This window comes from Fopius arisanus, unplaced genomic scaffold, assembly GCF_000806365.1.
Source record: "Fopius arisanus strain USDA-PBARC FA_bdor unplaced genomic scaffold, ASM80636v1 scaffold00112, whole genome shotgun sequence".
NCBI classification, from domain to species: Eukaryota; Metazoa; Arthropoda; class Insecta; order Hymenoptera; family Braconidae; genus Fopius; species Fopius arisanus.
This window is the reverse complement of record NW_011887851.1, coordinates 308,651-323,699: the sequence shown is the minus strand read 5'-3', so window position 1 is coordinate 323,699 and position 15,049 is coordinate 308,651. Positions and strand designations below refer to the sequence as shown.

The 15,049-nt window shown below is 34.8% G+C and overlaps 2 protein-coding genes across 3 annotated transcripts in view; both read left to right on the top strand.

Moving 5' to 3' along the window:
• Tis11 (Tis11 zinc finger protein) overlaps positions 1 to 7,260 on the top strand; it is an 8,115-nt gene extending 855 nt beyond the window's left edge. Inside the window, exon 2 of the mRNA XM_011313168.1 lies at positions 5,302 to 7,260. Within this exon, the coding sequence (XP_011311470.1) occupies positions 5,302 to 6,291 (990 nt within the window). The 3' untranslated portion in view covers positions 6,292 to 7,260. The remainder of the gene's footprint in view (positions 1 to 5,301) is intronic.
• Positions 7,261 to 13,444: 6,184 nt separating this feature from the next.
• Positions 13,445 to 15,049, top strand: part of LOC105271552 (deoxyribodipyrimidine photo-lyase-like) — an 8,459-nt gene continuing 6,854 nt past the window's right edge. The window contains exon 1 of one of the 2 annotated variants that reach the window (XM_011313158.1): positions 13,445 to 13,465. The gene's annotated coding sequence lies outside the window, so the exon portion shown is untranslated. Of the gene's footprint in view, positions 13,466 to 14,523; positions 14,577 to 15,049 lie in introns of those variants that run through there. The other variant, XM_011313157.1, reaches the window with a different exon arrangement.

The window sequence follows — 15,049 nt, the reverse complement described above, 5'->3', positions numbered from 1 at the left end:
AAATTTATTGGTTGTCAATGAAGTTTTCAGTTGGCTTGAATAATTCTCTTTTATCTGCACTGTTTGGAACTTGGAGTTAATTACTAGTAGATTGATTAGCGTTGATTATTCGTTGGTTTAATAGTAGAAATTCAAGGTGGAGATGGTAGCGATTTTATCATGTTCATTGACTCGAAATTTTTGAGTAGGTCAAGATTTTTTGGGGGATTTTTAGTCGTTAATGACATGATTTTTCTACTAATTACCGCTGGTGATAAAAGGAATGAGACAGTGCGTCCTTCCAAGAAATCGACGATTCACTTTCCATTTCTTGCCACTGTTGCAACGTCACATCTGACTGTATCTAATGACTATTTTTCAACTACTCATTGGCATTGAAAGTACAAGTAGAGGAAGAGAATTGATTCACTAACTATTATTTTCTAGGGAATCGAATTAGAATAAAAAATAATTCTGTGGGTTTTTCAGTCGTGAGACACGCGATCTAAACTGAGAAATCTATTTCCTCGGATAATTCACCTTTCGTGCGATTGAGGTGAATTGGTTTTTTTTTTCACTCTCATTTTCTCTTGATTTAATGTTTTTTTTTTGGAGACTCGGTGGGTAAAGGGAAATGATGAGACACTTATTCTTTTTTCTTATGGTCTCGATAGGTTCGCGGGGATAATTAAACGATTTCCGGTGTGATTGTTCGTACACCCACTTTTAGAAACCCACTTGTCATTTCCCGCCTTTTACGATTTCGATTATTCAAGAGTGAATCAGAGGGTCAGAGTTCTACGGAGATGATTGTTTCTTTTGGGAGGCCCTCATTAACTGATTTTTCGGAGACTTCGGGGATTTTTGCGCAATATCTCAGAAACTAATGAAAATAAGAAAGTTTTCATAATGACCTTTTCTATAGGTCTCAATTCGCGCGACAAAAAACATTCCGACAAAATTTTCATATCTCCTCTAGTTCCAGAGATACTCCGGATAAACTCATCGATTCGCTCGATCAACTGAACCCTGACTTTTCCGAATTTATCTCGAAAACCTGAGGACATACTGAAATTTTCGTAATAACCGATTTTATAGCTCTCGATCCGCCCTACAATAAATGTTCCCACAAAAATTTCACCATTTCCATTATTTTCCGATGAATCTCCGAAAAACTCATCTAATCCAATCCTCTGAATTCAACCCCTTGAGACTCTCCCCAGGGCTCTAAATACAATTGAAAAAATCCGAATTAATCACAGACACCGGGATAATTACCCTCAGTGGGAAGATTTCGTTTAAAAAATCGGTTGAAACCCATAAAAATAGCCGACAATAAACTGGAATCACGCTTGGTTTCAATAGAGACTTCTGTCAGTTGCAATGAGGGTAAAGCAAGCCGAAGAAGAAAGAGCCACCATAAAAGAGAAAAAAAAGAAAGAAAAAAAAAAGCGAACGAGGGGGAGGAAAACCTGTTGCTGTTCCTAGGGGCTGGGCATTGAGTAACTCACCCCTCGTTTCTTACCCCATTGTAACTCCCCTTTTCACTAAAACTCACATGTACCCACGTGCATAGCACACTTTACACTGCGAATAAATAAAAAAAGAAATATAAGAGATTCCGTGCTCCATTGTGGAAAAAAAAAATAAAGCAAAATAAAATACCGATTCTCTGGGCATTTGTGCAGCCGAAAGGTGGACGGTAAAAATTTTTTCCCATATTCCTGAAAAGAAACCTGACACAGAAAGGCAAAGGGGCTTCCGTGCACCTTGTGTCGTTTTATATATTTTTTTTTCTTCTTTTTCTCCCTGTTTCGCCCTTATTTCCACTTTTTTTTCCCTCAAACGATTCGCCAGTTTTGCGAAAATTGCAGGAGACAATCTGCCACTTTCAAAGGTCTCTACCAATTTCGGTCACAAAATTATATAAATTTTTAAATTATATCTTTGAATGGAATTTCAAAATCAATCACTGAGTTCATCATTCATATATTGAACATTTCAGAAAATTGGATATTGTCGATTGACCCTGACTTGATGACATCAGATGTTAAATGATGAGGTGAAAAAAAAGTGAAAATAAACCGAATAATGGGAGGGGGGTATGTTTACACTGTGTGGCTATTTATCCGAGTACATGAGATTTACTGGTGCGTATCGAAACTCAAGTGGTCGATGTTTACATGCGATAATAAAATTTTGCGAGACTTTGCCAGATAATTCCACAGAATTTAAATCGCAAATGATGAAATTTACGGAATAAAATCGGTTGTTTCACCGGTCGTTTTTATTTTTGCCGATTTAATTGGAGACTAATGAGTGATATTAATTCTAAACTTGTTAAATTGGGTTTAGCCGAGCGAAAGGGCTCGACACGGTATTTTGCACCGGAAAGGGAAACCTTTAACGCTCTGATGGAATCGCCTCTGTCGGTTTCATGAGTTTGTTAAAATTTTAAGACGATTTTTCGTACAGTCGAGAGAGAAAAAAAAAGCAAAATCAGACAACAATTTACAATGGGAAATGGCGGATCGCCTGTTCGAGACAGTGTGACGTTTACTGGTGTTTATGAAAATCGGGAGGCCATTCTAGAGAAAACACTTTCCAATGTAAACAAAACGGGGGGAATTGATTTATTGTTGCTAGTTTTTTGTTATCGATACAATCAGGGAATTTCTCTCAGTCATAACAAAGGCTCTCCGAAGAGAAGATTTTATCAATTAAATCCAGCGAATCTCTGACCATTTCTGCTTACTCCAACCATCAGATTTTATTTTACTGTTAAATGATTAACGAGTGATTTGCCTCTAGTTATTTTTTCAGCGGTTATATATATTTTTTTCGCTTTTCAATCTCGATAATCTCCCTCGATCGTCTAACGGTAGAAAAACGGTTTCGTCTTGGAGTTACGTTAGAACTTTAGATCAAGTCAATTAGTATGAGTGTGTGACCAAACATCAGATATTTAACGGTTACGTAACGTAAATCTCGAGTCGATAAGTTGAATGCAGGATAATCATTGAATTTCCATTGGCATCAGGAGTTTCTCTCCCATGATGACCAGTTATAAAAAGCACTTGGGTCCAAAGTCACATGATGATGGAGTTTCTTCCCACTGATTCGACCTTCGAGATCAACTGACGAAGGAGAAAGTTCTTTTTTTCTCCCTCAAGCTCGTTGGGACACCCAGTAAATTCCTCAACGCGTTCAGATAATCTTGAATTTCTAATTTTTTTTTATCTTCATCCTCTGGGAATTGAGCCGTTACGAAATCATTCCAAAATAATCATCATCAGGTGATTATGACATTGGAATAATAAGTAGGATTTTTTTAAAAAATGCTCCGGGCTTATATTTTGTTTTTCAACTGTTGATGAAAAATTTTTATTCATTATATCCAACAAAAGTCGTTAATAATGCTGAGTTTTTGTGTTACTCACGCAAAACGCCTTGGGTATACATGAAAATGACCGGAGCTCAGGTAATGGGACACGCACCGGTGAACACGTGCTTTGAAAATTTCCCAGGTAAAGTCTTGGTATACGTCTGAAAGGGACAACACAATTTCAAAAACATGCCAGTCTAGCATTAATTTAGTGCAAAACCCCTGGGGATTAAATCTGAAAATGCATTATTTAATCATTTTTTAAACACCAGTGGAATATTTTTTTATGGTAATGTGTTTACGTCGATGGTATCACCAATGGCATTGACTGGAGAAATCACGTGTCTCGAGTTATTATTTTTCTTTCAATATGTATGAAGGAGAGGGTCGAATGAAATTCAATCAATCTGCATATCGGATTCAATCGCTCCTCGTACCTCATCCTCAAAATTCAATTTATCGTCGATGTCAGATGATTCAGAGAATTATTGCCAATACATTGACATTATTTCACTGATGAATCTCCATTGACTCCACAGACATTACATGAAATAGGATTTATTCCTGAATATTTAAAATTAAATCGAATAATCTGTGAAGATGATTTTTCAATTTTTCCCTTTATTTTTATTTTTTTCATTCATGTTAATTGACTTTTAGAATTTATTCCTGTAAATAAATCGTTAATTATCCCATTTCAAAGATATTGTTTCAATCTTTAAAGTGACAGTGAGCTCATTAAAATCTCATTACTGGTTCGGAAAATGATTAAGATTCAAGAAAAATCAGTGAAGATGCGAATCGTTGTTGGAAAACTTGAAAAATTCTCTCCTAATTTATTGTCCCTCATCTCTCATCTCTCGACTACCCCCTCATCAATTATCTTTCCTCTTATCGCTCTCGTAACACATCTCCAATGTTTCAAAAAATTTCCGTAATCGGGGTCGAGAGATTATGAAACCCGATCAGATAATCATCACCGAGTCCAAAATCCGGTCATCATTCGAGAAACTCCAGGTCGGTGGAGAATTCGTATCGAATCAGACAAAAGTTTGGAGCCATTCGGAAATGGACACCTTTCGAGAGAATAAAAAAAAAGATGCCGAAACTACTCGTAAAACCCGTAAAGGTAGGAAAAGGTAGAGAAACCCATAAAACCATGGGGATTTTACGATCCACCCTCAACCTTTTCTCGTTCTCTTCTACCTGCTAACGATACCTTAACGGTTTCATCTATTGTACCTTTTTCCCCCTGAAATCCCCTCGACTGCTTATTTTCACTCCTAATAACAATCCCAAAATTTTGGATTCATTGAAGTTGTGGGAAATGGAATTATTAGAGTCATTAAGATATTACAGGCTTGAAAAACCGACCGGTTTGGAAAATCGTTTACACTCGTAACGATTCTAGAATTGAAGGCGGTAAAAATAGAGAAATTAATTAGCAAAGTTCAAGGCCATTGGGTTACTTATATTTTTCAATTATTTTATTACGATAATTTGTTGATAAGATTTTAAGATAACTGTTCACATATGCACTAATAATGGTTATAGTCTGTTTATGAGGCAAAGTGAAATTGTTTTCCGTGTGAGAAAATACTGTTGATGCGAACTTTACGGTAGTTTTTACTTGCACCGGTCAAACTGTTTATTTTGTTTTGAAGAAATCGTTTGGGGTCACTTTTTTGACGTTTCACCGTCGAAGACTAACTGGACAACTTTGAGACTGACATTTCGTCATTTAATCGTCACCCAAAATCCAAAATATCGCAAATGAATTTCCAGAATTAAGAGAGTCATCGGTGTAATTGAAACGTAACCCAGAGTTTCCGTGAATTTCGATGAATTTATTAATGCAAGATGATTTGAGGACTAGAGAGGAGAGTGCCAATGAGAGAGACAGCGTCATTAATAAATAATAATCTTTATGATTTCAGAACGCCGGCCAGTCAAAGCCAAAGGATTCAAATCATACTGGTCACGCACCTCTTCGTCGTAGTTACACATCATTGGTAACACTGATCGAGCAACATCGTAAACTCGATCGAAGTGTGAGTGAGCCAACGTCACGCTACAAGACGGAGTTGTGTCGTCCATTTGAGGAATCAGGTGCTTGCAAATACGGTGACAAGTGTCAGTTTGCCCATGGTTACAGTGAGCTGCGTAATTTACAACGTCATCCAAAATACAAAACCGAATTGTGCCGTACATTTCACACAATAGGATTCTGTCCATACGGTCCACGCTGTCACTTTATCCACAATTTTGAGGAGGCAAGAATTCATAATCAAAAAGTTAGCGCACAATTGGGTAGCACACAGCCAAATATCATGGGACTGAGTCCATTATTGAGTGCAAGTGCAGCAGCTGCCAGTATCAATATGAATATATCACTGCTTGAGCAGATAACATCACCTCAGATGATGACAAATAATCCACCACCACTCATCAGAGCCAATTCACTCAGCATAGGTACACACCAGACATTCAATAATCCACCGTTGCTCAGAACAACATCGTTGAGTCTCGCTACACCGCAGTCTCACAATATTCATAATGTTCATCATACGTCGGTTATTGGTGGTGCTAGACCAAAACCGTTGAATCTGAGTCCAACATTTTCACTTGGCAGTACAGCTGACTCTGTATCACCTTCATCAAGTCTCAGTCAATCACCGACAAATTCAATGGCTAGCTTCTTCAGTGATGATTGCTCATCAGCACCTACTACTGCATTCAGCTTTGGACAGGACTTTGGTTTACTGCAGACGAGGCACACACCCAGTCCACCAAGTGGCAATAGCCCATTATCTGATGATATTGCACCAAGAACACCTTCACCGTTGTCACCAAATGCTGAATCGAGACTTCCAGTTTTCAATAGGATCAGCAGTGTCATTGGTGATTTCGATGGACTCAAGATCTAGGCTCTCAAAGGTTCACACCCTTTCTTTATTGCTCTTGATTGTTTTGAGGATTCGTCAACCAAATTATCCCATTATTTTTAACACTTGGGGTTTCAGGGGCTTTTGCTCATTAGGTTTTCACGATTTTTTTTTTTTTCTTTTCGATTTTCGGTAGGTTGTGAATCCTTTTGTCGACGATTTATCATCATTTATCGTTTTATCGTGTAAAGACATTGTGACCCGGTAGTTTTAGGATTAATCGATAGAATTTCTTTCTTTCTTTCGTGATTGAGAGATAATCGCGAGCAGGTGAGACGTTGCAATATTCCAAAATATATTGGGGAGACACTTTTATCGGGACTCTTCGTCTTTCCGAGATGTCGTTTATAATATATTGGGGATTTTTTCTTTCTTTCTTTCTCTTTTTTTTCTCTGACGGTGTTTCAAAGTGATAATGATGGAGTTTTAGAGCTATCGGTTTAATCAAAGATTGGGTGATGATTTGGGAGATCATTGTGAGCGTAGATTATGTTTAACGAGGTTTAGAGTTTAGGGTAGATTTTACCGGCTAATTTAGTAACTTTAATTGTCTTCCAATGTTTATTAATTTTTTTTTTTTTTTGCTTAGTGAGAATGAATGTGATTACAATTATGGAGAGTTGATGAATGGACGCGGTGGATTTTTAAAAAGACGAGAATTAACTTGGAAGTTATTTCATTTGATGATTTTTTTTTCTTTCGGCTCTTTTAGGATTTACTGATTTATCATTTATTCTGACAAAATGAGCTTTTTAAAAATCAATAACGCGCATTCGGGGAATAAAAAATTTTTGGTTTTACGTGGATAGATGAGTAAACGGTGAGCAAAGGAAATTTCAACTCATTGAAATATCACTTTTTCACGTTCTCTTTACCTTTAATTTAATTATGATGAATATGAAGAAAAATTGAGGAAAAAAAACAAAAATGTGATATGTAACTATTTGCAATAGAAATATTTACGATTAACAGACATTCTATTATTAATAATTCACTTAAGAGCAGAAATGAAATTTATTTTGCGAAAAATTCAGGAGCAGTTTTTTTTTTAAAAGGATAAATTTTCACGATTATTTCTTTGATTGAGATTGAGAGAAAAAGAAGGGCGGGGATGACAGGGCTCGGCCCGGCTGCTCATACTTCTCATTACTCTCATTGATCACGTCATCTTCAATATCAATAATCCTCTGTAATAATTTTACGACGTGATACGTGAGACACCGAGAAGGAAAAATAATTGAAGAATACTATTAAAGCACTTTGTACATATAATTTTTTTTTCGTTTAATTTATAACTTGAGAAATGTTATTATAGATTTAGTTTATTTTTTATTATTAATTAACTAATACTGTGTACTATCCTGCGATAAATCTATTAAGGAGAATTATTCACATCAAAATGGGGGAAAGTATATATTTGTCGAGACTCCTGCGTTGCAATTAACTATAATTTCTTATTTTGTTTTCTTTGATTTTCTTTTTTTACTACTTCTCAGTGGTTAATCAACTCGTTTTATTTTTTATTTTTATTTTTTATCATTATTATTTCAAGGAAAAATATAAGCCATGTGATGTGATTACTTGTGATTCAGTTGTCTCGATTTCTTCCAATTTATTGAATTCAGTAACGAAAGGAGTAAACCACCGCCAATTAGCAATTTCGTTTCTCATTATTATTATTATTTCGCAAATAGGTAAATGCAAAATGGCAAAGTCAATAATCGCCGTCTATTAACGCCACTAATTATGGGTTAACAATTACGATTAATTAATTGTAATACTTTTTTTTTCTCTTTTTCTATTATCTAACGTATAATTGTATCCCACTTGTTCTCAAATTTGCACGTCATTTCGTTGGATAATTTTTCCAGTGAGAAAATTTAACCACCGGTTATTGATGAAGACAATATAATGACTCCAATCCTCACTATTTTCTTCTAACTAAAACAGATTAAAATTATTTCATCTAGGGATTAACGCAGCCACAATTTAATTATTAATCATCGAATTTATCGTGTTTATCTATTTAACGATTATTTAATTTTGTAACGCCCATTATATATTGATATATATTATATCCCGTTTATCACTATTTTCTCAGCGACTAAGAACTTTCATTCTCTCGCTTTCAGCGCTTTTGAGATGATTGAATAAATAAATAAATAATTAATTTGTCGAATAAATTGGGAAATTATCAATTAACGGTGTTAGCGAACCACTGAGTGCCTTCTCGTAGTATAGATCAACAGAATATTAATTAAAGTGTATATTTAATTGGAAAGTGATGAGGAGTGGCGTGTGAGAATGAAAAATTTATTTCTCAAGCGTTTATGTTCAGAATATTATTTTTTTTCTCAACCACAAGTCCATTATAATAGTCAAAGAAAATTCAACTGAGCTCATTAAAAAGACGTCTTGGGTACCTCAGGGGAAACTATACGATTAATTAATTTAAAAAGTTAATTAACAGTACAAAAAATTTTTTTTTCCATTGATATTATTTTCCAGACGATTATGCAGTCGAGGGCAGAAAAATTATTAATTTTTCTTTTAGTAATGAATTCTCATCCCATAAATATTGCATGCACGATCAAATTCTTTAATTTTTATTCTTTCTTTTTTTTTTTTTAATTAGTACTCAGACATTTAACCTCGGGTGTCTAGTCTTCGTGGAAAATTCGTTGCAAATTGTTCAGTCAATTTAATCTATCATTCGCTTCTTTATTTTTTCTCGTCGATTTGGAATATTTTCTTTCCCTCGGGGACGCGAGACGTCTGATACGAAAATAAATACCATTTTCCCCTGACCCCTACCAATTACCCCTGATCACCCACGTTATAGACTTGACCACTATAATAATTAATGATGAGTAATATTACGGTTATGTGTATGTCTCCTTTTTTTAATTTAATATATTTATTTTTTCAATCGTATTTATATATTTATACAATATTTTATACTGCGTTTCATCATTAATGAAAAATGAATTATAAAAAATGGAAAAAAATAATAATACAAGAAAATGCGACTCAAGAGTCATTTCATGAGGATTATAATGAAGGAAAGTGTAATTAACGAGATTTTGTACGAATGGTGATGTGCAAAGTTTGAAGGTCGATCTCCTGGCTAACAGAATAAAGACAGAAATATATGAAATTAAATGCGAAAATAAATAAAGATTAAAATATGAATGATTTTTTAGATTATTTTTTTATCCCAATCCTAAACTAGTTGAATAGATTTTTTAAAAAACAATTACTTCCTTTCAGATTTCAGAATTTGCATAATTATTGCCGCATCGAAGGGGCGTAAATCCTGTTGTAAATACCCTTCCCGTTGGTTTTTCAGATCTTTTCGTTTATGGAATGCAATTATTTATTTAAAATGCAATTGATGAAAGTATAAAATGTAAAGTTCATGCGCATGTCATTTGCCAATAAATTCTTTATCTTTCAGGTCGTGCTGACGATCGAAAGAAATCTTTGAACCGATTGTTGCGAATTCTTTATCGAGTGGGGAGAGATGAAATTGTCAAGTGGGAGGCAGTGAGAATAAAGTGGAAAATTCATTGATAAATAATGCTGTTGTTTTAAAATTCAACTGTTTATCACTTGCTATGACTTCAGATTCGATGTCTCAAGTGATCTTTAACGAGACAATTTGTATGCACCATCGAACGTACGCCAGTTTCAAGTGTCCAATCGCACTGGAGAAACCCATAAAACTCCAATGTGTTTTTTCCACACCCACACATTATTATTATTGAAGCTCACTCTTACAAACCAGGAAGTCAAGTGTCTGGATCACATCGTCATTATTTCAATCGCGGCTTTACGTCATTTTACGCCGTCTTATTACGAGAGAATTGAGAGAAAAAAGATCTCGCTGGAAGATTTTATGATAAATAATGAAGATTAATATTTCATAATTAATGATTAATTAAGCAGGAGCATACGCGAATAAACGAATTTTTACTTTGCTCCGGGGATATTTATCTCAGGGAGAAAAGTCAGAAATCAATTGAATTGGGAAATTTCGGGGAATTTTTATTTTAATAACCACTTGAATGAATTTTTAATTCAATATGAATATTCCCGTCGTCAAATGGAAATTACAATAATTTCCCACGTAATTTACGACGATCATGATCCAGTTTACAACTTCATAAATTACACTTATGTAATCGTAATTCCCAACATAAAAGACGTTAATTTACAATTTCTTAATCATAATATCTTTCCAGAATTCCCAAGAAGAGGAATTTCTGAAAATCGTAACGGGCGAATTCCAACCGGAATTCATAGGATTTTCGACAATTAAATGTCGGGGTCATCACCCCCCGTACTCCTGCCAAAATTTCAAAACCGGTGAATCCGCAAAAAGCTGAGAATCACCACGGCAAAGAGGAAAATAGAGACGGAGAGCTGTACCTTTCGGCCGGTGTCTCATTCAAAACTAAAATTAGTCGAGAGGGCGGCGCACCCGAGAGTTTGAAAATAAGTGTGAATTTTCTCTGTTGTTAGTGGGCGTTTCGGGGATTCACCAAAAAATGGGGAAAAAATTAAATAGAAAAATGTGTGGGTGGTAAGGGGGGAGAATTTGCCAAGGCGAAATGGTACATTAGCCGTGGGAAGTTTTCAAGAGATGAAGTTCATCATCTCCACTGGTACAGGAGGAAGAAGTTTAAGTTAAATGACCTCATCACCAGAGATATTTATGTGCAAATGAAATTCATGAGTTAGAATGAATTAATGCTGTCTCAGTTAGTGCCAAATAGCTGGATTTATAGGCATTAGTGATGCTGGAAAATTTGACCTTGACTATCAACCCCTAGTGATCATCGATAAATTTATATGATAATTGATAAAAAAGTTGTTAATTTTTTTTAGATCATGATTTAACAACTGGGAATTCTCAGTCCGGTGGAATTCTTCATGTTTAGGAATTTCATCAACTAAAATTGTTAATTCTTCATATTCAGGAATTTAATCATCGAAATTGTTAATCACTCTGGATGATTTTTATGGCAATAAATGGAAAATTTATCAACTTTTATTTTTTGTGATACACGATTTGATAAGAGGGTATTCTTATTCCATGAGATAATACTTTAATCAACTTGAATCTGATAAGAACAGAATGATTGCTTATCAAGTAATACAATAGCACCACATGTTTTTTTCATTTGCCCATTGATCTGAGTCATCAATAATTTCGCAATTCCATATAAAAAATAGTCATGAAAATTGCAGACTAGAAATCTGGAGCTGCTGAATATTCCATCCATAATTTTTTAATTAGCGTTTTTTTTTTTATCAGAGTGGATAGACTGATACCTCCAGCTGATGTCATTGGTGATACTGTTGAGGATCATTGACCCCTTGCTCTCCTTTTCATTGAGAATTCAGTTTCTCTCATTGTGTTTTATTCGTACTGGGGTCCATTGCAGTCTATAGATCCCTTCCACTATATTTTCCTTTTATTCTCGTTCAGCATCGCTATCTCCAGTACTCGTCTATTTCCTAGTAGCTCGAGTACTTGGTTACTTGGGCAAACAGTTACTCGGTTATTCGGTTTCCAAGCACGTGCAAAAGTAACGACTCAAGTCGGGCAAAATGGACCACACGAGGAATACAGAAGATTTATCAAAATTTATTCTAACTAGAAAATTCATTAAACATTTTCTGTCACTGATTATAATAATCATAATATTCTAATGATTATTCATTTAAGATAATAATAATAATCATTAATTTAATTAATTGAATTGATGGTGGGGTGATGTTTAGAGTATTTATCAATAATTTTTTCAATGTTCTGGAATTTATTTTAGATTTTAATGTTTTTAGCTTCAATTAGGGTGACAGTACTTTAATTTTCTTGACACCTGTCAGTAATCCTCATGATCCTTCTTACTCCCACTGTCACCACCTGTTTTAATTCTCTCATTTCATCATTTCTGGGGCGTATTCCATTAAGAATTCTCTTTGTGCTAAATTTAAAAGCCAACACTGATGTCTTATTTTTGAATAAACACTTGAAGGAAGTCGTCGGTTGAAAAACATTGACGCGTACTTCAACTAATCACTGGGAAAACAATTTTTTATTGAAGGAATCATGAAGATTCTTTGATAAAATGGTATCGGCTGTCTTCGGAAAATGGGAAGAATTATTTTTCGAAATTTCGGGATTTTATTTGAATATCCAGTCGAGAATTTATAGTACAACATTGCTGTAATGTTGCTATGTTATTTTCAACATTGCTACAATGTTGCTACAATGTTGCCACAATGTTGCCACAAGGCAGAACCAGGAATGAGAGACAATTTCTTTCACTCCTCGTTGCATTTCATTTTTTTGTCTGTTATCATAAATTTATGGAACAATAAAATTTATTCTCTTATTCATCGGACGTATGATTCATGTGCAGATCCCACAGAGACAAGATAAATGTTGACTTGTGCGTTCCCTGCGCAAATGTGGATTCACGAAAATGTGACGTTAGCCTGTACGTGAGCAAATACATTTTCGCAACTGATGTTCAGGTGTAAATTCGGAAAAATTCATCTTCCGTCGGAAAAACAAAGCTGAAGAGGAAAAATGTCAGGTGCAAAGAGGTAGAAACAACCAATTGCTACGTCATAAATTGCGCAACAATGTAAATGAACGAAGTGTTATAATTGTTTGTTTGTCGCGGATCGATAAGAAACAATCATTTTTAAAAACAATTCACACATCACGGAGTGCAATCGCAAAATTTTATACAATTTGCATAAAATATTCATCGACGATGATAATTTATTGAAAATATAAGACTCCAGAATCAAAATTTATCCGAGTGGAATTTTTTACTAGAGAAATCGATATTATTTACCGATTTCAAATAGTTTAAGGACTTTTTTTAATTGGTAATATTAAATTCTGGATGGCCGAAAGTCTCGATGAAATCCGCGGTCTAGTGGAATTTCCAGAGGAGAATAAACATATTCCGGTAATTTTTTTTTTGTTCACCAAGAAAATTAGAGTGTTCTACCCAAGTAATTTAGGATGCAAACAAACTCAGCCAACTCATGGGGGATTATGCCCATAAAAATATGAAACCGGCAACGCAGAGTGTTGGCGAAGGCCCGGAGAGGAGAGGCTCCATTGCAAAAGGTAAAAAATTTTGCAAAAAAGTGAATGAAAAAAAAAAAGAGGAATGAAAAAAGAGACATGAAGAGGGGGCTGGATCCTCTTCGGAACAGGCTTTGGTCGAGAGCCCCTCCTTCATCCTTCTGCCTGATGTTTTTTTTTTCCTCCTCTTTATTTTTCTTTTTATTTCACTCGTTTCCTCATCCTCCTCTTTCGGCTTGACTTCGAAAAATAGATAAAAATGTGCAAATAAACGGCGCTCCAGGCGCTCAGGGACAACCGGTTGCCATCTTGCTTTCTTATATAAGTCGATGGTCTTCTCCTCGGTGATGCCCCCCATCCGTGTTTTCTACAGCATCAGCGAGGAGAACCTCTCACTTGTTTAACAAATAAAAAAATTATGAATTTTCTTCTCCCTCTTTTTGCAATCGAATATTTTTTTCGAGGGGCCACTAGATTCGCGAATTCTTCCAGCGCTCTTATGTAATTATATTTTCTAAAAGCCATTTGCATTTGAATAATGCTCAATGAATAATGTTCAATTCTCAAAGAATTACCATTTTTTTTATTAATTAAAAGTTTTTTTTTTGGAAATGGAAAGACTTTTTAATTCTCTGGCTTTTGCTTGACTGATGAAAATAAATAGTAAATATTGAAGATGAAAAATCGAATGAGTAAAAATTATGGGATTTGTTGGGTTTTGATTTTTGTTTAGTAATTTTTTTATTTGACAGCGATAATTGCAGATGAAAAATCACTGGGAGAAGGGATAATGATTATATAGCGTTTCGCACAATTCATACCAAGGCTGAAAAGATTTTAATATTTCTTCGTCTTTCTTTTTTCTTTTTTTTTGCAAGACAACAAATAATACCCCCACCCTGGTATTTATCCATTATCCACTGGTCACACATTTGTACGCATGGAGAACGCCCACATGAGAAAATAAATTCTCAACAGTGAAACGCACTCGGTCGCAACCGTTTTCGTTCGTGTTTGCGGTATACACTTTCATTGCCTTCAACTTTTAAATATCTTCGAGTTGGTTGTCTCTCTCAACATTTGCGGGCAGTTTGCAATTCTATGTACAATGAGTTGTTGCATTTGCAAGTGAATGAAAGAGACGTGAACGCTTGTGAGAGGAGAGAAATTTCCTAAAGAATAGTCATAGAATCATGATAAAAAATTTTTAGAAAATGTTGCCCGAATTCTAGGATTGATAGAGCCAGAGAAATTTGTTACTTTGATTTTTTAATTTACTGGTGAATTTCAGACGAGTTGAGGCATTTATTCAGATCAAGTTGAAAAATTAACTTGAGTCATATTGGAAAATGAAATTAATTTGAGTCAAGTTGGAAAAATAAAATTGAGTCAAATCGAAAAAAGAATTAATTTGAGTTAAGCTGAAAAATTAACTTCAGTCAAATTGGAAAACAAAATTTATTTGAGTCAAGTTGGAAAAATAAACTTGAGCCAAATTGACAAGCGAAATTAATTTGAGTGAAGTTGGAAGAATAAACTTGAGTCAAATTGACAAACGAAATTAATTCGAGTCAAGTTGGAAGAATAAACTTGAGTCAAATTGAAAACGAAGTTAATTTGAGTCAA